Raw genomic sequence first — 23,411 nt, 5'->3', positions numbered from 1 at the left:
ACTGTGTTGCCAGATGGCTCCCCGGGCACGTGGGGCCTGGTCCCTTTCCTCCTAGAGCACATTTCTTTGGCTGTGGCCATGCCCTTCAAAACGAAAAATGCTGACCGTGGACTGTGGATCTTCGATCGAGGATCCTGGCATATTTACTTTTTTTCTAATGCCAGCCAGGGCGTACACTTTCAGCACAGCGGAAAAGGAGTCTACAAAGGGATAGATAAGCGAATACAGTAATGCAATATACTTCCCTTTCTTTTTTTAAAGGGTAATATTTAAAATAATCATGTTGGGAGTTCCCTCTGTGGCACGACAGGATTGATTAATGGCCTATCTGCAGCATGAGAATGCAGGTTCAATTCCCTGCCTGGCATAGTGGGTTAAAAGGATCCAGCATTGCCACAGCCGTGACTCGGGTCTGATCCCTGGTTCAGGAACTCCATATGCCCCAAGTCTGGCCAATACATACTTACATACCTACCTAAATACATAATTAATGAATTCAAAAAGCAACATCATCATCACCAGGTTGGAGGGGGGCAAAATAAAATAATATACATTAAAAAAGAAAGCTGGCATTCCTGTTGTAGTGCAGCGGAAACTAATCCGCTTGCCTTGCTCAGTGGGTTAGGGATCCGGCGTTGCCCATGAGCTGTTGTGTAGATCGCAGATGCCGCTTGGATCCTGTGTTGCTGTGGCTGTGGTGTAGGCCAGCAGCTAGAGCTCTGATTCGAACCCTAGCCTGGGAACCTCCATATGCCTTGGGTGTGGCCCTAAAAAGCAAAAAAGAAAAAAGAAAGCTATCAGAAGTCCCAACAATATAATATTTAAAAAAAAAACCCACAGAGTTCCCATCATGGCTCAGTGGTTAACAAATCCGACTAGGAACCATGAGGGTGCGGGTTTGATCCCTGGCCTCGCTCAGCGGGTTGAGGATCCGGCGTTGCTGTGAGCTGTGGTGTAGGTTGCAGACGAAGCTCAAATCCTGCGTTGCTGTGGCTCTGGCGTAGGCTGGTGGCTACGGCTCCGATTAGACTCCTAGCCTGGGAATCTCCATATGCCGTGGGAGCGGTCCTAGAAAAGGCAAAAAGACAAAAAAAAAAAGAATACAGTCAAAATATCATAACAACTTTGTATAGTGACAGAAGGTAATTAGACTTATCGAGGTGATCATCTCAATGTATAAAAGTATCTAATCACTACGTTGTACACAAGAAACTAAGATTATTTATTAATTATAATTCAAAATATAAAATTAAAATTTTAACAATTAAAATAAAGTCTCAACACACTGTGCTAATGTCTTGAAGGAGCTGGCATTCCTGTTGTGGTGCAGCGGAAACTAATCCGCTTGCCTTGCTCAGTGGGTTAGGGATCCGGCGTTGCCAAATAGCAACATGACATTGCAAAAGGATAGAGAATAGGCTGGGTTCTATCCCTTCAAAAGTTATGGTGAGGGATTCTGGATCCCTTTTGTAAATATGGATTCACCTACTATATGCTCTTGAAAGGACGCTAATAGTAGTTGTGATTGTCACTAAGTTGACACTAAGTTCTCTAAGAGATAGATGCCTTGATAGGCAGGGCTTTTCAGCTTGATGGCTATTGTCATCTGGAGAGTAAGTAATATGCAAAACAAATTGCTGTAGAACAGACCCTATAGATCTGGTGCCAGCCACGCTTCCTTTTTATCTTGAGCTATGCAAGGTCATTAGGTCTGATGGTCAGAAGTGTCAGGTCCTGTCAAGTGAGTCACATGTGGTATAAAATGCAACAGTGATAGACAGTCCCATAGTTTGCTGTATATGGTCATGCCTTTACACAGTGAGTATTTGCTAATCACGTCCACTCCTTCCAGCATGGGATAAATCCAGAATGGAAGAAAAGCATTCCAGACCGGAAACAGATGGACAAAATTTCCTCTTCTACTAAAGCCCACCATCACCTGCCTAGGAGAACAAGTCCTGGTCCCCATCAAGAGGCAATCAGAATACCCCACAAGCATAAAGTTAATCTTATTTGTGGTAGGTAGTGAAATGAGATTAACAGCAGCACTGGCAGTACCTGCCCAGAGTTTGCGTATGGTTGGTTCTAGTGGAGGAAATACACCATCACCTCTAGGAACAGGCAGTAATCTAATCTTCCAGGTAAGGAATATCTGGTTACATATGTAAAATGGCCTATTTCTCTGCCTCTCCAAACAGGTAGAATACTAAAAATAAGTCACAGTATGACAGTGGACAGTTTTAGAGACCAACAGGATATTAGAGGAATATTTGAATGCAGTGCAGACTAGGGATACAGCATGTCAGACCTGATGGCTTAACAGTAGTGGGATGCACTAACACCTCATACTTCCTAAGGATCAACAGTATCAGCAGGATGGATCACCAGGAAACACAAGAAGAAGAAGCGGAAAGGAAGAAAGGGTAAGACATTTTATATAAACATGTCTTTTCTGGGTATGCTGGTAAAAGAAATCCTTGTGAAGTTAGTGATGTTCAAATAAGATTTCATAACTTGGTAACCAAGCAGTGTATTAGTGACAGTGCTTTTGAATGTTTGGTCACTGTTATTCATGCCTGTGACTCACACCCAACTGTTCTGAACTGATTCATTCTTTAAGAAAAATTTTAAACAATATGTTAAATTATGCCCTATCTTTCTAATTTAAAAGACTGATTCACACTCAGGAAATTTTGGTTTATGATCTGACATGTCACTATTTATAGGCAATATTTTAACAAAAGCAGTGAAACAACAAATCTTTCATAGACAATCAATGAGGTCTCTTTGAAACGTCAATGGTGGACTGCATCTCAATCAAAAATTCAAGCTTTGAGGTCATGTTACACATAAAAATAACAGATTCCAGAAGTTCTTTCAGCCATAGTAATTTATTAGGGGAGACCTTAGGGATGTCACCAATAGAGAAGAAAAAACTTTAAGAGATACTTAGAACTCTCAATCAAGGAATCACTAGTATTGCTGAAGTCAACTACTGCAACAACTAACCAACATTCAATTAAGTCTCAAAATCAAACTAAAAAAGTAAATCTACAATGACTTACTTATATATTGTCATACCTGGGATCATTTTTAATAAATATTTATTACTTTTTAAATTATAAAATAAATGCATTTGAAGAAAATTTAGAAAATATTTAAAAAGTACAAAGAAAAAAAAACTTACCCACAATTCTACCACTGAGAGCCACTATTAAAACTACTACCTGGGTTTTTTTTTTTTTCCTATGGTCATGAGTATATAATTTATTTTTTAGATAACTGGGATTGTACTGCTTCATCAGTTTAGGATCCTGCTTTTTAAAAACTTATTCACATAAAAATACTTAAAAATATTATTCCATTATAAGGAAATGTCACAATTACCCATTCATCCAGTAATTTTGTAATTTTTCTCCATTATAATTAAAGCCTATTTATAAATATTCCTTTGCATCTCAATAGGTTATCTTCCTTGAATACTTCCTAGAAGTGAAATTACTGAATCATAAAGGTTGTACTAATTTACACACCCTGGCAGAATATGTGAGTACTCATCTCATCAAATCCTTGCCAGATGCTGAATCACTTTTGATTTATTTCTCAACTGCAGCCAGTGATACTGTCACTGATAATACAGTGGGTGGGCAAAGCAGACGTATAAAAATTGAAAATAGCAGAAAGCTGTAGAACTTAGTAGTCATAAAATTATTCAGTGTGCCAACATGGTTCAGTGCTACACTCCTTGACAAGATATAGGTATAAATATTCTTATTGAACAATGAAGTTTAAATACCATCCCCCACTAAAAGGAGCCAAGACCAAAAAAAAAAAAAAAAAAAAAAGAGAGAGAGAGAGACAACATGAGACTGGAACATCTTGTATCAGGATAGGAAGGAAGTGGTTTAAAAAAATATATATGGAATTGAACTTCCCGATGTGGTGCAGTTGGTTAAGGATCTGACTGCAACAGTTCAGGTCACTGTGGAGGTGCGGGTTCGATTCCCAACAGGGCACAGTGGGTTAAAGGATCTGGTATTGTTGCAGTTTCAGCTCAGATTCGATCCTTGGCCTTGGAACTTCCATATGCATGGGTGTGGCAAAAAAAAGGAAAAAAAAAAATTCCAACTACAGAGGCCTGGGTTGCTGCAGAGGCACAGGTTAGACCTCTGGCCTAGTAGAAGAGGATAAGGATCTGGCATTGCCACAGCTGCAGAGTAAGTCACACTGGCTCAGACTCAATCCCTGGCCCAGGAACTTCCATATGCTGTGGCCATTTAAAAAAAAAAATGAGGAGGTCATGTCAGAAGGACACAGAATCTGATTTAAAGGTACTCTCACTGGCCAAGTTCAGGACAATTTGAGCATTGAAGAGAATGACAGAACTGGATTATAAAGCATTGAGTTAAAAAAAGAATTCATGGGAGTACCCTGGTGGCCAAATGGGTTAAGAATCACATTGTCACTGCTGTGGCTTAAGTAGTTGCTGTGGGCACTGGTTCAATCCCTGGCCTGGGAACTTCCACAAGCCATGGGCAAGAATTCATGAGTCCAGAGTGATAGACATTAAAAAGAATAGGACAGGAGGATAAGTTCTCCTCTTATTGACCTTACAGAAGATTGACAGCTACTCAGTGCAAAAAGGATGACAGAATTAGAAAATCATCATTTTGCAATAACCAATGTAATAATAAATTTAGGCAATGATTATAAAAGATTCTAAAATTAATGGATGAAAGGTTATGAGAAAATAGGTTATAAACACACAGTCTCAAAATATTACCCACCCACCCCCAACAGTTTACTTATTAATTACAAAGGGGGGGAATATCTTAGCAGTGGAGAGATCTGGATAACATCACCTGAACTAAAATTAACATCAGCATCACAAATAAAGGGATAAATTAACATCAGCTATATAGTAACCAGAATTAATTATGAAGAAACAATCAGACAAATCCAAATTTTAGGAAAATCTTAAAGATCATTTAACTGGATACTTGTCCGTTGTTGATGTGGGACTCAACAACCTCCTGGGAGAGCAGTTGTTGTTGAAGAGAGGTTACTCCTTCCATTCCCTATCTTCTGAGGAGGGGGGAAGATTAATGTTTCTCCTCTCTGAATCCAAGTAAGAAGTTCCAAGATTCACAAAGATTAGGGGTGCTCATAAGAATGGCGACCAGACAGGCTACAGTTCTACTTGGGTGGAAGAAATGCTGATCTGAACCCTGTACCTAAGTAGACCCAAAAGAGGACTGGGTAGAGGAAGCAGAGCTGGGAAACAGAGTAGAATGAAATTGTGCACACATCGTTTCTTTCTCAGAGCAAGAAAAGGTGAACACCACATGAGTAAAATAAATTCCGTGGAATGTGGTTGGGCCTGAGCTGTCTTGATATTCCCTCATTCAAAAAGCCTCTTTGTTTAAAAAAAAAAAAAAAAAAAAAGGGAGAGGGAGGAGGAAGGAGTTCCCATAGTGGCTCAGCAGTAACTATCCCAACTAATATCCACAAGGATACCAGTTTCATCCTTGGCACTGCTCAGTGGATTAAGTATCCAACTTTGCCATGAGCTGTGGTGTAGGTCCCAGATGTGGCTCGGATCCCGCATTGCTGTGGCAGTGCCATAGGCTGGCAGTTGCACTCTGATTCAAGCCCTAGCTGGTAACCTCTGTAAGCCCTGGGTGTGGCCCTAAAATAGATTTAAACAAAAAAAAAGCCTCTATGTGAAACCCTCCTACATTATTGATGGGAATTGTTAGTTGGTGCAGCCACCATGGAAAACAGTAAGGAGAGTTCCTCAAAAAATTGAGTTGTCGTATGATCCAGCAATCCAACTCCTGGGCATATATCCAGACAAAACTATAACTGAAAAAGATAATGCACCCGAATGTTCACTGCAGCACTACTTAAAATAGTCAAGACATGGAAACAATCTAAATGTCCATTGACAGAGGAATAAAGATGTGATATATGTACATCTAAACACAGACACACACACACAATGGAATGCTACTCAGCCATTAAAAAAGAGTGAAATGATGCCATTTGTAGCAACATGATAGAAATTATCATACTCAGTCAGAAAGAGAAAGACAAGTAATATATGATCTCACTTTTATGTGTAATTTAAAATATGACACAAATGAATTTATCTACAAAACAAAAACAGACTGACATAGAGAACAGATTTGGGGTTGCCAAGAGGGAGGGGAGCTAGGGAGGGATGGATTGACAGTATGGGGTCATCTATGCAAACTATTAGGTATACAATGGATAAACAAGGTTCTTCTATAGAGCACAGTGAACTATATTCAATATCCTGTAATAGGACACCATCAAACTCCTAGAAGAAAACATAGGCAAAACACTCTCTGACATCAACATCATGAATATTTTCTCAGGTCAGTCTCCCAAAGCAATAGAAATTAGAGCAAAAATAAACCCATGGGACCTCATCAAACTGAAAAGCTTTTGCACGGCAAAGGAAACCCAAAAGAAAGCAAAAAGACAACTTACAGAATGGGAGAAAACAGTTTCAAATGATGCAACTGACAAGGGCTTAATCTCTAGAGTATATAAGCAACTTATACAACTCAACAGCAAAAAAACCAATCAATCAATGGAAAAATGGGCAAAAAACCTGAATAGACATTTCTCCAAGGAAGATATACAGATGGCCAACAAACACATGAAAAAATGCTCAACATCGCTGATTATAAGAGAAATGCAAATCAAAACTACCATGAGATACCACCTCACACCAGTCAGAATGGCCATCATTAATAAATCCACAAATAACAAGTGCTGGAGGGGCTGTGGAGAAAAGGGAACCCTCCTGCACTGTTGGTGGGAATGTAAACTGGTACAGCCACTATGGAGAACAGTTTGGAGATACCTTAGAAATCTATACATAGAACTTCCATATGACCCCGCAATCCCACTCTTGGGCATCTATCCGGACAAAACTCTACTTAAAAGAGACACATGCACCCGCATGTTCATTGCAGCACTATTCACAATAGCCAGGACATGGAAACAATCCAAATGTCCATCGACAGAGGATTGGATTCGGAAGAGGTGGTATATATACACAATGGAATACTACTCAGCCATAAAAAAGGATGACATAATGCCATTTGCAGCAACATGGATGGAACTAGAGAATCTCATACTGAGTGAAATGAGCCAGAAAGACAAAGACAAATACCATATGATATCACTTATAACTGGAATCTAATATCCAGCACAAATGAACATCTCCTCAGAAGAGAAAATCATGGACTTGGAGAAGAGACTTGTGGTTGCCTGATGGGAGGGGGAGGGAGTGGGAGGGATCGGGAGCTTGGGCTTATCAGACACAACCTAGAATAGATTTACAAGGAGATCCCGCTGAATAGCATTGAGAACTATGTCTAGATACTCATGTTGCAACAGAAGAAATGGTGGGGGAAAAACTGTAATTGTAATGTATACATGTAAGGATAACCTGACCCCCTTGCTGTACAGTGGGAAAATAAAATAAAAAAAAATATATCCTGTAATAAACCATAAACAAAAAATATGAAATAGAATATGTATAAGTGAATCAGTTCACTGTACATGAGAAATTAACACAACATTGTAAATCAACTACACTTCAATAATTTTTTTTTCTTTTTATAGCCACAGGGGTTGAATTGGAGCCACAGCTGGGGCCTTTGCCTCCACCACCACCACCACCACCACCACCACAGCAACACTGGGTCCCAACCACATCTGCGTCCTACACCACAGCTTACAGCCACACCAGATTCATAGCCCACTGAGCAATGCCAGGGATCGAACCTACATTTTCATGAAGACAACATCAGGTCCTTAACCCATTAGGCCACAACGGGAACTTCAAAAAAAATTTATTTTTTATTTTTTTATTTTAGGGCCACACCTGCAGCATTTGGAAGTTCGTAGGGTAGAGGTCCAATCGGAGCTGCAGCTGCTGGCCCACACCACAGTCACAGCAACTCAGGATCTAAGCTGGTTCTGCAACCTACACCACAGCTCAGGGCATCACTGGATTGAACCTGAGACCAGGGATCAAACCCACATGGAGTCTAGTGAGATTCTTTTCCACTGTGCCACAACGGGAACTCCTCAAATAATTTCTTTTTAATGTTAACTTGCAACTCAAAAAAAAAAAAAAGGTTCCATGTGATAGAATAGCAGAAGCAGCAAGCTATATCTATTGTGAATAAAAGAGGTTGACCAGAGCAATCTCTCACATCCAGGAAGTGGACTCTGAAAGAGTGCCTGAGGTAACTTCTGGAGTCAAAAATTCACTCCCAATGAGAGAACAGGCATTCACCTACCCAACAGAGGACAAGAAGAATCAAGCATATAAACCAGATAGGCAACAGCAACCAAGAGAGAGGTTCAAGACCTCTCCTAGGAGGACTGATTTTGTTACTTTTCTTAGAAAACAAACATCTTCAAAACGTTAATGTAAGCCTTACCTGTCCCTAAAGACTGATCCAAATACTTAGTGTGAGAATAAGACACTGCAGTGAAGTGACTCCTTATGGCATAGATATGTCTTTGTGTAATGGCATTCGCTGAAATATCCCAGAACACCTCTAATCTTTGAATTTTAGTACACAGAAAACACTTCTGAGACTTCTCTTAATCCTGCTCAAGGGACTCCATGAAAGCCAGAGTTTCACTCTGCTACTTCTTGAGAGCCCAGGACTCATTCTGCTGCATGTGCAACTTATTGGAGAACAGGAATCTCAATGGGGGGGCCCATTGGGCTAGACAGAGCACCCAGCCATTTCCTCTTTGGGAAATGCTCACCAGTATTTTAACCCAGAAAGTAGATACAAGGTCCCAATGTGTCTACTCTGGTCACTTTCCTTCTAGCCTCTCAAGTCAAGGAAGGCTTCTCTTAGTCAGGAATAGGAAGATTAAGGTGAAGCTCTCCTTCTTCCCATAATATTTACTCAAAACATTTTCAACATTCCCCTTAAGTCCTAGGCTTTCAGTTACTAAAGCCAAGAAGACTATTTTGTCAACTCTCTGCCTTCCATATCTTTCCTTGAAGTAATGGGAACAAGACAACCTAGCTGTCTGAGCTGGTAATAATAGAGGGGATAAAAAACATGCAGACATAATATAATGATCATCCTATGACACATCTATACATATCACAGTTATCAAAGGAGACTAAAATATTCTAAGATAAAAGTGAATACAGAATATCATTACTGAATGGGGTTTTTTTTTGTTTGTTTGTCTTTTTGTTTTTTTGTTGTTGTTGTTTTTGTCTTTTTGCTATTTCTTGGGCCGCTCCAGTGGCATATGGAGGTTCCCACGCTAGGGGTCTAATCGGATCTGTAGCCACAAGCTTACACCAGAGCCACAGCAACACGAGATCCGAGCCGCATCTGCGACCTACACCACAGCTCATGGCAATGCCAGATCGTTAACCCACTAAGCAAGGGCAGGGACCCAACCAGCAACCTCATGGTTCCTAGTCAAATTTGTTAACCACTGCGCCACGAGGGGAACTCCCACATTACTGAATGTTAAATTCATCTAAAGAAAACACTGGCAAGAAGCATATACTTCACCCTAATACTTTTAAAGAATCCCATCATTTTTCTGGCCACAACTAGAACTAGGACTCAATTACTCCACCTCTCTTGTTAATAACCTTAACTATTAAAAGTAGTACACTGTTAAATATTTAGAAAACATAAGAAATGCAAAAGGTGGTTAAAAACTCATAATCCCACATATTAGAGATAATTTGGTTAATATTTCAGAGCTTCTCTTTCCAGATATCTTCCCTTTAATTGCACAGATATATTTACAATAAGTGTTTTAGTCTGCTCAGGCTGCCATAACACAATGCCCTAAAGTAGGTGGCTTAAACAACATACATTTATTTTCTCAGTCGCTGGTGGCCGAAAAGTCAAAGTTCAAGGTTCTAGAAGGGTTTTGTAAGAACTCTTTGCCAAACTTGCAAATGGCAGTCTTCTTGCTGTATCCTTACATGGCAGAGAGTACACTGGTGTCTCTTCTTCTTTTTAAAAGGGGACCAGCCTTATCAGATTAGGCCCCACCCTTATGACATCATTTAACCTTTTAACTACTCTTCACAGGCACTATCTTCAAATACAATCAAATTGGGAGTTGGGGCTTCAACATATGTATTTTAGGGAGATATAATTCAATCCATAGCATTCTACCCCCCCATTCATGTCCTTACTACATTCATTCCATCCCATCTGCCCCAGAATTCTTAACTCATTCTAGCATCAATTCTAAAGTCCAAAATCTCTTTTAAGTAGCAACTAAATTAGATATGAGTGAGAATCCTGTTAAGATTCATCCTGAGGCAAAATTCCTCTCTAGCTATGAACTTGTGAAACCAAACATGTGCTTCTAAAATACAATGGTGGGACAGGTGTAAGAAAGATATTCCCATTCCATAAGGGAGAATAGAAAAATGACAGATTCCAAGCAAGTCCAAAACCTAGCAAGGAAAATTCCATTAGATCTTAAGACTGGAGAGTAACTCTCTTTGGTTCAATAATTCACATTCCAGGTCCACTGGGGTGGCGGCATCACCCCTACAGCTCTACAGTGTGGCCCTGGCGCCACGGCTCTCTGTAGTGGCCACCCTCTGAAAAAAAAAGGAAAGTTCTTGGTCCCCTGGGCCTGTGCTGAGAGTGGCAGCCCTGATATTCTCTGAATCCAACTTCTGGGTCATTCCTCCATTTCCTCAAGAATAGCACATGTTTTCAGGAGTTGCTGTTGTGGCTCAACATGAATTCAACCAGTATGCGTGAGAACATGGCTTCAATCTCTGGCCTCACTTAGTAGGTTAAGGATCCAGCATTGCCATGAGCTGTGGTGTAGGCCACAGATGTGGCTTGGATCCTGTGTTGCTATGGCTGTGACACAGGCCGGCAGCTACAGCTCCAATTAGACCCCTAGCCTGGGAACTTCCATATGCCACAGTCCTAAAAAGAGGACAAAAAAAAAAAAAAAAAAAAAAAAGCATACATTTACTGTAAAGTAACTCTATGATGTGGTCTTGTAAAATCAAAAAAATCCAATAGTCTTCCTTCATTCCATTCGTCTTTGTCCCCTTTAGCTGAAACTGGCATTGTCTCTGCTGGTTTAATTCCATATCTATTCCTGGCTTCTCCTAATGGTTAAGTCCATGATTTGTGCCCGTGATCTCTTTAACATTCTCTTCAGAACAAGATCTTTCATTTTTCACAACATACAGGCTAAAAATTTCCTAATCTCCAAGTTCTGGTTCCTTTGTACTTAATGATTCCTTCTTCATTTCAACCCTCTCCCCTTGTATTTTATTATAAACAGGAAGGAAGACCCGAGCCACATCTTCAATACCTAATTTAGAAATCTCTGCTAAGTATCCAATTCAATCACTTACAAACTCTACCTTTCACAAAACTCTCCAACAATTCAGTCAAGTTCATTGCCACTTCATAATAAGGATCACCTTTCCTCCACCTTCCAATAAAGCACTCCTCATTGCCATCTGACACTTCTCTAGAAGAGCCTTTAACACCGATATTCTGCCAAGAGTCCCTTCACAACAACCTTGGCTTTTTCTAGTAAAATACCACGGTGGATTAAACAACAGAAATGTGTGTCTCACAGATTCAAAGGCTGGGGAGTCCAAGATCCAGGTGCTGGCGATTTGGTCTCTGATGAAAGTTCTTTTCCTGGCTTGCAGATGCCTTTTTGCTATGCTCTCACACAGAGAGCTTGGTTGTCTCTTCCTCTTCTTATAAGGCTATCAGCCCTACCAGACTAGGACCTCAGTCTTCTCTCATTTAACCTTTATCATATCCTCATAGGCCCTAGCTCCAAAAAGAGTCATACTGGAGGGCTAGGGCTTAAACATATGAATTTTAGGGGTATGCAATTTTGGGTGTACAGCGAAAAGTCTTAAATTATATATGTACATATGCATATACACACATATACAGAAATAAGAGTTGTATTCTCCTTTAGTTTCATGAAAATTTGCCAAATACATTATTCAAAGCACAATATTCAAATCTTACAACTATTATCATTTACTGTTTAACTATTAAGTCATTTTCAAATTTGCCATTTCAGTAATTTTGCAATGAATATCTTTATATACAAGATATTCTTTTTTTTCTTTTCTTTTTTTCTATCTTAGAAACTTTATTTTCCATCCACCCATTTCTATTTTAAGAGTCTATGGAAGAACTTAAGATCACTCAGTAGCTGTTCCTACGCATTCAGTGGCCTGAGCAGTGGGAGCTGCAGACCAGTGGTAGGCTGAGCACTCCAGTCTTCAGTAGGTAACTGATGGATGGGCACAGAAGGCACCTGCACGCCTCTGGACCAATCTGCCATCTCAGGTTGAGTAGCAATGAACTCAGGAGCTGGAGCAGTCCATTCACCCTGAAATTCCTCCTTGGTCACAGCCTTCTCAGCAGCTGCCTGCTCTTCCTTTTCAATCTCTTCAGGATCTCTGTAGAAGTAAAAATGAGGCATGACTTCCCACTGGTGTTCACGAGAGATGGTGCCAGGCATGCGCAGAACTTCCCGGGCAAGCATCCGCCAGATCAGACCACTGAGTGAGCTTCCTCGTTGTTTCATGGGATGGCTATGTCCGCATAATGCAGAGGAGAGTCTTTGTTACACAGAGCAATGGTAGGCAGGTTAACATAAGAGACTTCTGTGAGATGCTGGTGGTCAGCCCTGGGATCAGTCACCACCAGAATCTTGGCTCCCAGAAGGCTGCCTGGATCTGGTTAGTGAAGTTTCCAGGAGTGAAGCGGCCAGCAATAGGAGTGGCTCCCAGTGGCAGCAGCAAACTTCAGCACAGCTCGATGGCCAGTATTCCTGGAGGATATGACACTGACATCAGCTGGATCTTCAGTGGCAACAATGGCACGAGCCACCAACAGAAGTTCTCCCAGGTTCTCTTCAGATTATGATATAGATGCTATCCCTTTTCCTTCTTTACATAGACTGTGCCATTTGGAAGTCAAGGTTGGTGACACCTAGGTGGGTTCTTGCTGCAAGGAATTTGAGGACATCCTCCTCTTTCATTTGCAGGACATCAAGGGCTCCAGACATTGTCAAAGTTTCCCTTTAAGTCATGATGGGAATCAAGAACAACGCTGTATGGACCCCCATCTGGATAGCGCAGAAAATTGTCTACTTTTTTTTTTTTTTGTCTTTTTCTAGGACCACACCCGCAGCATATGGAGGTTCCCAGGCTAGGGGTCTAATTGGAGCTACAGCTGCCAGCCTACACCACAGCTACAGCAATGCCAGATCCAATCTGCGTTCACGGCAACACTGGAACCTTAATCCACTGAGCAAGGCCAGGGATCGAACCCACAACCTCATGGACTCTAGTCAGATTCGTTAACCACTGAGCCAAGACGGGAATTCCAGAAAGTTGTCTACTTCTTATTAAGTATACATTTCCAGAAATTCAAGTTCCAAATCAAAGGTTATGAACTTTTAAAGGCTCTAGGCACATATAGCTGAAAGCTTCCCAGAAACCTGTATTAATGGATACCACCATCTACACTAGACATTATAATTAAAATAAAGCATATTTAACTGGAAAAAAATCCAGTGTCATAAGTTATTAAAAAGTTAAGATTTTTAAAATTAGTAGTCAAAGAGAGTAAAGTGTCAGGAAAACCAAATAAAACATGTGATCTTTGATCAGCTGGTGCAGTGGTGGGGGAGGAATTCCCTTCATGGCTCAGTGGTTAACAAACCTGACGAGGATGTGGGTTCAATCCCTAGCCTCGCTCAATGGGTTAAGGATCCAGTATTGCTGTGAGCTGTGGTGTAGGTCACAGATGCAGCTCAGATCCCGCACTGGTGTAAGCCAGCAGCTGTAGCTCCAATTTGACCCCTAGCCTGGGAACTTCCATATGCCACGAGTGCAGCCCTAAAAAGCAAAAAAAAAAACAAAACTAAAAAACAAAAAACCTAGGGGAAAATTCAGGCTTTCTTAATATAGACCATACATTGTATAAATGTTAAGTTTCCTGATTTTAACAGTGGTTATTTTGGTTATGTACACTGTTCTCACTCTTAGGGAACACATGCTAATATGTCATAAGTCTGACTGTTACATTCAAATGATTCAGAAAATACATGTGTGGGAGTTCCTGTTAAGGCACAGTGGAAATGAATACGACTAGGAACCATGAAGTTTCGGGATTGATCCCTGGCCTCACTCAGTGGGTTAAGAATCCAGCATTGCTGTGAACTGTGGTATACGCCACAGATGTGTCTCAGATCCTGCGTTGCTGTGGTTGTGGCATAGGCTGGTGGCTATGGCTCCGATTTGACCCTTAGCCTGGGAACCTCCATATTCCTCAGGCAAGCCCTAAAAAGCTAATTAATTAATTAATTAATAAGAAAATACATGTGTGTATTTTTATGTATGTGTATACAGAGACAGAAAAGGAGGGGTAGAGAAATAGAGGAGCAACTGTGACAAAACGTTAATTAGTGAATCTAATAAAGGGTAAATGTGTGTTCACACTACTGTTCTTTCAACTATTCTATGAGTTTAAAATTTTTCAAAATAAAAATATATTAGGGGAGTAGTCAAAAGATATAAAAAAGATTTTCATATAAATGGTAAACACATGAAAAATATATGAGCATTAATAAACTTGCTGATTATATAGCCTTTTATTTCCTCCTGCCCTCCAGTCATTTGCTCTTTAATCACTTGAACTGCATTTCATCAAATGGGCCCAGGAAGGAATGGAAAGAGAAATCTCAATATTCCATTTCACTTCCCATTAGCAGTCCTGGAAAAAATTTAAAAGATTTAAAACATCAATTTTTTTTTTTAATTTTCAAAAAAAAGTGAAAATTATCTCATTACAATACATTTTAGAAATGACCTATATAGACTTTAATTCACAACTTGGTCTTCAATTTAGATTCTTCTGATCTCCTATTACCCTAAATGTATGCTAAATCCTAGTTCCTAGATGGCAAAAAATAAGTAATAAATCATATGAAAAATAGGTTTTCTTTAAATAAAGAAACAAGTTTGACCTCTGCCAGTGGTCTTACTTTTAACAGGAAAAGTAGCCAATAGAATAGAAGGCAACCAATGGATTTACAAAGCATGAAGGAGGTTTTCCTTTTCAGAAAAAATACGAAGGAAGGAGTATAACACAGTGGTTTGATACATGGGTTCCAGCACCAGATTGCCTATATCTGAATATTTACTTCCATACTTACTACTTGTATTGTCAAATAACAAAATCTCTTTATGCCTCATCTTAAAAATGAGAATGACAGTAAAATCTATGTCTAAGGGTTACTGTGGAAATTAAATAAGTTAGTACATTTTAGCTCTTAGAGAAGCATCTGGCTGGCATACTCTAAGACCTCAAAATATGTTAGCTGTTATGGTTCTTATCGTTAACTAGTATTATTACAGTAACTACTACCACTATCACCACCACCACCACTTTCAACCTGCAGCTGATAAGTTTAGCACTGATTCCAAAACACTATAGCAACACAAAAGAAACACAACATACGTAAATCCACCCCCGCAGGTTGAAAAAGTGAAAGAGAAGTGATTCCAAGTCAGTCCCTTGGTGTCTCTTCAAGCTGTTCTGAGAGAACCTGAGAAGATAACCAATATACAACGCACAGCTCATTTCAAGAAGGAATCTGTGTGGTCTAGAAAAGTTAATCTGGAGTTCCCGTCGTGGCGCAGTGGTTAACGAATCTGACTAGGAACCATGAGGTTTCGGGTTCGGTCCCTGCCCTTGCTCAGTGGGTTAACGATCCGGCGTTGCCGTGAGCTGTGGTGTAGGTTGCAGACGCGGCTCGGATCCTGCGTTGCTGTGGCTCTGGCATAGGCCGGTGGCTACAGCTCCGATTCAACCCCTAGGCTGGGAACCTCCATATGCCGCGGGAGCGGCCCAAGAAATAGCAACAACAACAAAAGACAAAAAAAAAAAAAAAAAAAAAAAAAAAATTTGGTGTCTTTATCAAAGAACTATACAAAGATTATACAATATGAGGCAACATGATATATATATGTACAGGGTACTATGGAAGCAAAGGAAAGACCTAAGCTAGACATGGCAGAATGAAGAAACAGTATAAAGATTTCCCAAAAGTGGTAACATTGAAACTGAGCCTTAGAGAATAATAACAGATATATAGGGACAGACTAGGAAAAGTTTTTCCTCCAAGGGTAAATCTGACAAATGGAGAAAAAAGAACACCACTGCCCTGCCTACAGTCACAAAAAAAAAAAAACACAACAAAACAAACAAACAAAAAAAAAAAAAACCCCATCTCTTCTTAAAGCTAAAGAGCAAATAGCCATTGGAGGTATCAGACTGAATAAGGTGTGTTTCTGGAGCTTCTTCTGTTTATACATATCACATCTCTACCCTCCTCAACTCAAAATAAGCCATATTTGGAGAACTGACAGAAAGCTGTGATTAAGGAGATTCAGAGACAAGTTTCTCACTTACAACACTGGGCGGCAGCAGTAGGCAATGGTTTCCTCTGGCTTTCTTCTTGGCTAGAATACTAGAAGCAGAAAGGAGAAAAAAAAAAAAAAAACATATATAATAAGAGGCCCAAGTAAAGAGGAAAAAAAAAAAAAAGGCATAAATACCTATAAAAAGGTTTCACATTTAATTGAAGTCAAATTTTTTATCAAACAGAAACAGATCATCCTGCTACTGATTTCCCTATGTGATCCTAACATACAAGGTCAGACTATCAGATATGGCATTGGCCCAATGTGACAAGACTAAAGCAGGATAGCAGAGAGGCTGTGCTGACCAAAGGCATCTGTGAACAACTCCAGCTCTGCCAGCAGCTGTAGAAGGCTTAGTCTTCGAAACCTTACAAAACTCAGATGACTTTTCCTATGGATAATGTATAGATTTCCCCATTTGGGTGATGAAACTGAAAACCTCTCTGAGACTGAGTTTTCTCATTAAAAAAAAATAATAATAAAGTTTCTTCCCTCACAAGGTCAGGTGGGCAGTAAAATAACTTAAGTATGTAATAACAACATCTGATATTTACTAAAGTTCCTTTCCCAATTATACTCCAACCTCCCCAACACAAACCACCACAAACCCCAACAAAATAACAGAGTACGGAAGCCATGAAAAGAAAGATGTATAAAAGTGAGCCTCGTTAAAGATGGGCAGGATTTGGAAGGTAAAACAAAAAGAAAAAAGTACAAACAAATTAACACAGATACATAGAGTCTGGAAAACAAAGTAGTTTGGTTCAGAACTCAGTGGAGGATTGGAAAAACACAGCATGGTCCAGCAACTTGCAAATATGAGAGCTTAACTTTTCATCCTGACTCTGCCATTTATTAATAATCTGTGAGATTCTAGGCAAGACAGAGTTTCTTTAACACTGAATGAGTCCTTCATTCAACTGATATTTCTTGAATGTCTATATCGTGCAAGGCCTTGTTCCAGGCACTGGGGGAAAAGCGTTTGTAAATCATGGTAAGGAGTTTAGATTTTATCCTAGTGTATCAAGAATCTATTTAAAGTTTTAAACACCAGGGGTTTATGACTTGATTACACTTTAAAAATCACTCTGAATGTTCTCTAAGAACTGTAAGGAACAAGAGGGAAAATAAAACTAATTATTACAATTATCCTGTTGAAAGGTGATGGTGGCTTATATATGTGAATTAAAGAAGGGCATTTCAAGTGGTTAGATACAAAATACAAAACACTTTTTGTATATAAATACACTTTTATATGTAAAATACAAACAATAAACTGCATTACATCAGCAGTAGACACCACTATTACTACTTCCATTAAGGGAGGGATTAGAAATCAAGCACAATTTAAACAATATAATAGTATTAATAAACCTGTCACTCATAAAAATGTTCAAAACTTTTTGGAGGTTAAGCAACCCACTCCAAAGAAACAAACAGACCTGGTTATTATAATAACCATTATAAATAATGATTGATTGTTATAGGCAATACACAGGTATAAGTGTGAGGAAATCATAAAACTTTAAGCATTAAGTTAGAAGAATTGAAACTTGATAGGTGAGAGTAAACATTTCCAGAAGACATATTTAATGAATCTTTTCCATGTCCAAAGCAGAAAGCTGAAGACCAACTAGAGCCTAATTGATAATATTGAGAAGAGAAAAAAATTTATAAAACAAAAAATAAAAAGAGTACAGGTAAGGAAAACTACAATGGAATCTCATTTATGAACACAGATGCAAAAATCTAAATAGATACCAAATCATATTACATTTATCCATCATAAATGTTTACTATCTCTATGTGAATATTAATGTAGATGTATGCCTATGTATGTATGTTGATAATCTATGTGTTCATATATCATGACCAAATGGACTTTAAACATAAGGATAGTTCAATATCTAAAAATCTATTCATATAATTCACCACAACAACCAGATTAAAGGAGAAAAACTATGTGATATCTGTAATAATGCAAGGAAGGTCTTGATAAAATCCTTTTACGTCAAAAAATTCTTAAAAACTAAGAAAACAGAATTTCCTTAATCTGATAAAGAATATCTATCAAGGCGTTCCCCTTGTGGGGCAGCAGAAACAAATCCGACTAGGAACCATGTGGTTGCAGGTTTGACCTCTAGCTTCGCTCAGTGGGTTAAGGATCCGGTGTTGCCGTAAGCTGTGGTGTAGTTTGCAGATCCAGCTCAGATCTGGCATTGCTGTGGCTCTGGCGTAGGCCAGAGGCTACAGTTCCGACTGGACTCCTAGCCTGGGAACCTCCAAATGCCACAGGTGCGACCCTAGAAAAGACAAAAAGACAAAAAGACCAAAAAAAATAAAATAAAATAAAAATAAATAATAAAATAAAAATAAAAATAAGACATAAGGATCGGAAAAAGATAAGAACTTACCACTTAAAGATACAAAAACTTAAACTTAAAAACCCAAAGGAATCTCTAAACGAATAGAATTAATAAGAGTTGGTGAATAAGATCAATACTAAAAAAACTGAGCATCAAGTTTATATGTACATATGTAGCAATGACCTATTAGAAAATGTAATTTTTAAACATATCATTCACGATGATTAGGAATAAACCTAACAAAACAAGTGTAAAATCTGCATGGAGGAAACAGGGTATCCCCCTATAGCACATCTTATCTTCTGAAACTTAACTATATTTAATATTTCCTGCTTATTCTGTCTCTTCCCATTTGATCCAAGAAGATAGGAATCTTTGTTTTAACTGCTGATGTATACTAAGCACCTAAAACAGTGGCTGATACATAGTGCTCAATAAGTTATTTGGTGAATAAATGATTGAATGAATGCTATCAACAATGAGAAATGAAAATTAAAATTATAATGCTCTAAATTCATTATATTAGCAAAAATTTAAAGTCTGATAATAGCAAGTATCAGCAAGGAGATGGAGAAACAGAAAAATTGGAATATAAATTGGTATAATTATTTTAGACAGCAATTTAGCAACCTCTAGAAAGGCTGAACAGCGCATATTCCACAACAAAGCAATGCTATTTCCAGGTATATATCCAGAGAATCTCCCACACATAAACACACAGAAACAGGCCCAAGAATGTTCACTGTAACACGCATTTATAACAGTGAAAACCTAATTCTCCATGAGTAAGAAAAGTAACAAATGGTGATAAATTTCGATTCTGTCAAGTGGTAGATTCCTAAACCAGTCTTGACTCAAGAGGCTGCTATGTATGGGAACTGTTGCACACCACAGGAAAAAAAGATATGACTCTGAGCTATGTTTTTAAAAGGATTTTACAACAAGTACAACCAAATTTTGATAATCACTGAATACTGGAGATGTGTACATGTTTCATTTTTACTCTTCCCTCTACTGTTATATTTGTATAAAATATTTTCATGACAAAAACAGAAAAAGCGAAGAACACAGAAGCCATCTTGAAGTTTCCATTAACCAAAGATGAGACTAGTACAAGAAGAGGAAAGACTGCATTGATTGAAACACTAATATCAAAATCTATAAATCTATAATGATATGCCACTTTAAAAAAGAAAACAACTCATCCATCACATTGAGACATTGCTTACATAACAGCTCATTATTTTGAAAACTGCTGAAGAGAATGTTTTCCTTGTAGATTCTACCTCAAGTGAACCAAATAGCTGGTGAGATAAAGTTCTGTCTTACAGAAAAATAGCTAATAAAAGTTAAAGCGATAATATAATTAGAAAATCAGGAGTTCCCGTCGTGGAGCAGTGGTTAACGAATCCGACTAGGAACCATGAGGTTGCGGGTTCGGTCCCTGCCCTTGCTCAGTGGCTTAAGGATCCGGCGTTGCCGTGAGCTGTGGTGTAGGTTGCAGACGCGGCTCAGATCCCGCGTGGCTGTGGCTGTGGCGTAGGCCGGTGGCTACAGCTCCGATTAGACCCCTAGCCTGGGAACCTCCATATGCCGAGGGAGCGGCCCAAGAAATAGCAACAACAACAACAACAACAACAAAAGACAAAAAAAAAAAAAAAAAGAAAATCATCATTGTGCAACCCTAATAAAATAATGATTCTTACTGCTAAAACCATTAGGTAAAAGGCTGATAGGATCACTTTAAAATGGATGAAATAAGCTGATACCAACTTGAAGCCACTGTTTAATTTTTTTTTTGTAATTTTGCCTTTTCTAAGGCCACTGCTGTGGCATATGGAGGTTCCCAAGCTAGGGGTCTAATCGGAGCTGGAGCCACTGGCCTATGCCACAGCCACAGCCACAGCCACAACCACAGCAACGTGGGATCCGACCTACACGACAGCTCATGGCAACACCAGATCCTTAACCCACTGAGCAAGGCCAGGGATTGAACCCGAAACTTCATGGTTCCTAGTCGGATTCGTTCACCACTGAGCCATGACGGGAACTCCTCCACTACTTAATTTTAAAATCACTAAAAGGGAAGTAAGACACCATTTGACTACCAAAAAAAAAAAAAAAAAAAAAAAGGTAGAAGAAGAATTTAAGAACTTCAATCTAAATCTCAATCTAATCTTCAAACTACTAGATACAATGTTCAGTTTTTAAAAAGTAAGAAAGAGAAATATGGTAAATAAAACCTTGGGGATAAAATCAACCAAATACAGAATATGCAGAATTCTACAAACAAATGAGGCAAGAGGAAATAGAATAAAAATGGTTCAAGAAACATAATAACCAAACATGTACAATTTGTTTGAATCCTGAATTGAATAAATCAACAGGGAAAAGATGTCTTTGAGACAACACAGGAAATCTGAACTCAGACTAGGTATTGGATGATAGTAAGAAATTATTAAGAGCTAACACCACTCCTCCTGAAACTATTTCAAAAAATTGCAGAGGAAGGGATACTCCCAAACTCATTCTATGAGGCCACCATCACCCTGATACCAAAACCAGACAAAGTCTCCACAAAAAAAGAAAACTATAGGCCAATTTCACTGATGAACATCGATGCAAAAAAAACAAAATACTAGCAAACCGCATCCAAAAATACATTAAAAGGATTGTACATCATGATCAAGTGGGATTTATCCCAGGGATGCAAGAATTCTTCAATATCCGCAAATCCATCAGTGTGATACACCACATTAACAAGCTGAAGAATAAAAACCATATGATCCTCTCAAATACATGCAGAAAAAGCCTTTGACAAAATCCAACACCATTTCTGATAAAAACCTTCACAAAGACGGCATAGCAGGAAGTTACCTCAATATAATAAAGGCCGTATATGACAAACCCACAGCTAATATCATTCTCAGTGATGAAAGCTGAAAGAATTCCCACTGAGATCAGCAACAAGACAAGAATGTCCGCTCTCACCACTATTATTCAACAGAGATTTCAAAGTCCTAGCCACAGCAATCAGAGAAGTAAAAGAAATAAAAGGAATCCAAATTGGGAAGGAAGAAGTACAACTATCACTATTTGCAGATGACATGATACTATACCTAGAGAATCCTAAAGACTCTATCAGAAAACTGTTAGAGCTCATCCATGAATTTGGCAAAGACTACATATACAAAATTAATACACAGAAATCAATGGCATTTCGGAGACATGATAAAGATGGCGGAATAGAAGGACTGGAACTCAACTTCTCTCCTAAAAACAACAAAATTCACAACTAAAGACTGAGGAATCTCCAACCAAATGGACTGGAAACCTTAAAAAAGATATCCTTCCAGAAGAAAAAGAGGGAGTTCCCGTCGTGGCGCAGTGGTTAACGAATCCCACTAGGAACCATGAGGTTTCGGGTTCGGTCCCTGCCCTTGCTCAGTGGGTTAACGATCCGGCGTTGCCGTGAGCTGTGGTGTAGGTTGCAGACGCGGCTCGGATCCCGTGTTGCTGTGGCTCTGGCGTAGGCCGGTGGCTACAGCTCCGATTGGACCCCTAGCGTGGGAACCTCCATATGCCGCGGGAGCGGCCCAAGAAATAGCAACAACAACAAAAAAGACAAAAAAAAAAAAAAAAAAAAAAAAAAAAAGAAGAAAAAGAGGAGGCCACATCAAGAGGTAGGAGGGGTGATTTCGTCATATAAACAACCCCATACCTCCTGGGTGGGAAGCTCCACAGACTGGCAACTAACTGGTTTTCAGAGACTCACCTACAGGAGTGAGAGTTCTGAGCCACACATCAAACCCTCATGTGCGGGCATCCAGCACTGGGAGAAAGAGCCCCTGGCACATCTGGCATTGAAGGCCAGTGGGGCTGGTGCACAGGAGTTCCATGGGACTGCGGGAAACGGAGACCCCATTCTTAAAAGGCGCACACAGACTTTCACATGCACTGGGTCCCAGGGCAAAGCAAAGTCTCCAAGGGAATCTGGGTCGAACCTGACCGCAGTACTTGGAGGACATCCTGGGAAAACAGGGGTGAATATGGCTTGTTGTGAGGGAATGACATTGAAGGCAAAGCTCTGGGGAATATTCAGCAGCTGTGCCTTTCTCTGGAGGTGGCCATTTTGGGAAAATCTGGCCCCACCCTCTGTCAGTCAGCACTGAGAAGCCCCAGGGCAAACAACAATCCAGGTGGGATCACAGCCCCATCCCTCAGGCACACAGCTGCCTCTAATCCCATCCAGAGACTAAGCCCCACCCACCAGAGGGATTAGAATCAGCTCCTCCTACCAGGGGGCAGGCGTCAGCCCCTCCCATCAGGAAGCCTACACCAAGCCCCCATCCTGACTTCAGCCACAAGGGGGGCAGACACCAGAAGTAAGAGAGGCTACAACCCTATTATCTGTAAAAAGGTCACCACACCAAAAACCTATAAAAATGAAAAGACCTGTTGTGGCACAGTGGTTAACAAATACGACTAGG

At 39.6% G+C, this 23,411-nt stretch overlaps 1 protein-coding gene, 1 long non-coding RNA gene and 1 pseudogene across 3 annotated transcripts in view; 1 reads left to right on the top strand and 2 right to left on the bottom strand.

Annotated features, from left to right (window-relative positions):
- The window catches only part of UNC13B (unc-13 homolog B), a 239,668-nt gene that overhangs the window by 142,232 nt on the left and 74,025 nt on the right, over positions 1–23,411 (bottom strand). Inside the window, 1 exon segment of the mRNA NM_001435262.1 lies at positions 16,545–16,602. Within this exon segment, the coding sequence (NP_001422191.1) occupies positions 16,545–16,602 (58 nt within the window).
- On the top strand, positions 1,950–7,561 carry LOC146407087 (uncharacterized). The gene is made up of 3 exons (XR_014823911.1): positions 1,950–2,141; positions 2,358–2,423; positions 6,402–7,561. It is a non-coding gene; the product is annotated as an uncharacterized LOC146407087 (long non-coding RNA).
- On the bottom strand, positions 12,006–13,264 carry LOC100626679 (small ribosomal subunit protein uS2B pseudogene; annotated as a pseudogene). The gene has a single exon (XR_014823817.1). The product of XR_014823817.1 is annotated as a small ribosomal subunit protein uS2B pseudogene (transcript).

Source organism: Sus scrofa, chromosome 1, assembly GCF_054392235.1.
Source record: "Sus scrofa isolate SSC_HxYL_T2T_F1_AM1 chromosome 1, Sscrofa_HxYL_maternal_Yorkshire_Landrace_v2.0, whole genome shotgun sequence".
NCBI classification, from domain to species: Eukaryota; Metazoa; Chordata; class Mammalia; order Artiodactyla; family Suidae; genus Sus; species Sus scrofa.
The sequence above is the reverse complement of the archived record's forward strand: the minus strand, read 5'-3'. Positions and strand labels throughout refer to the sequence as shown.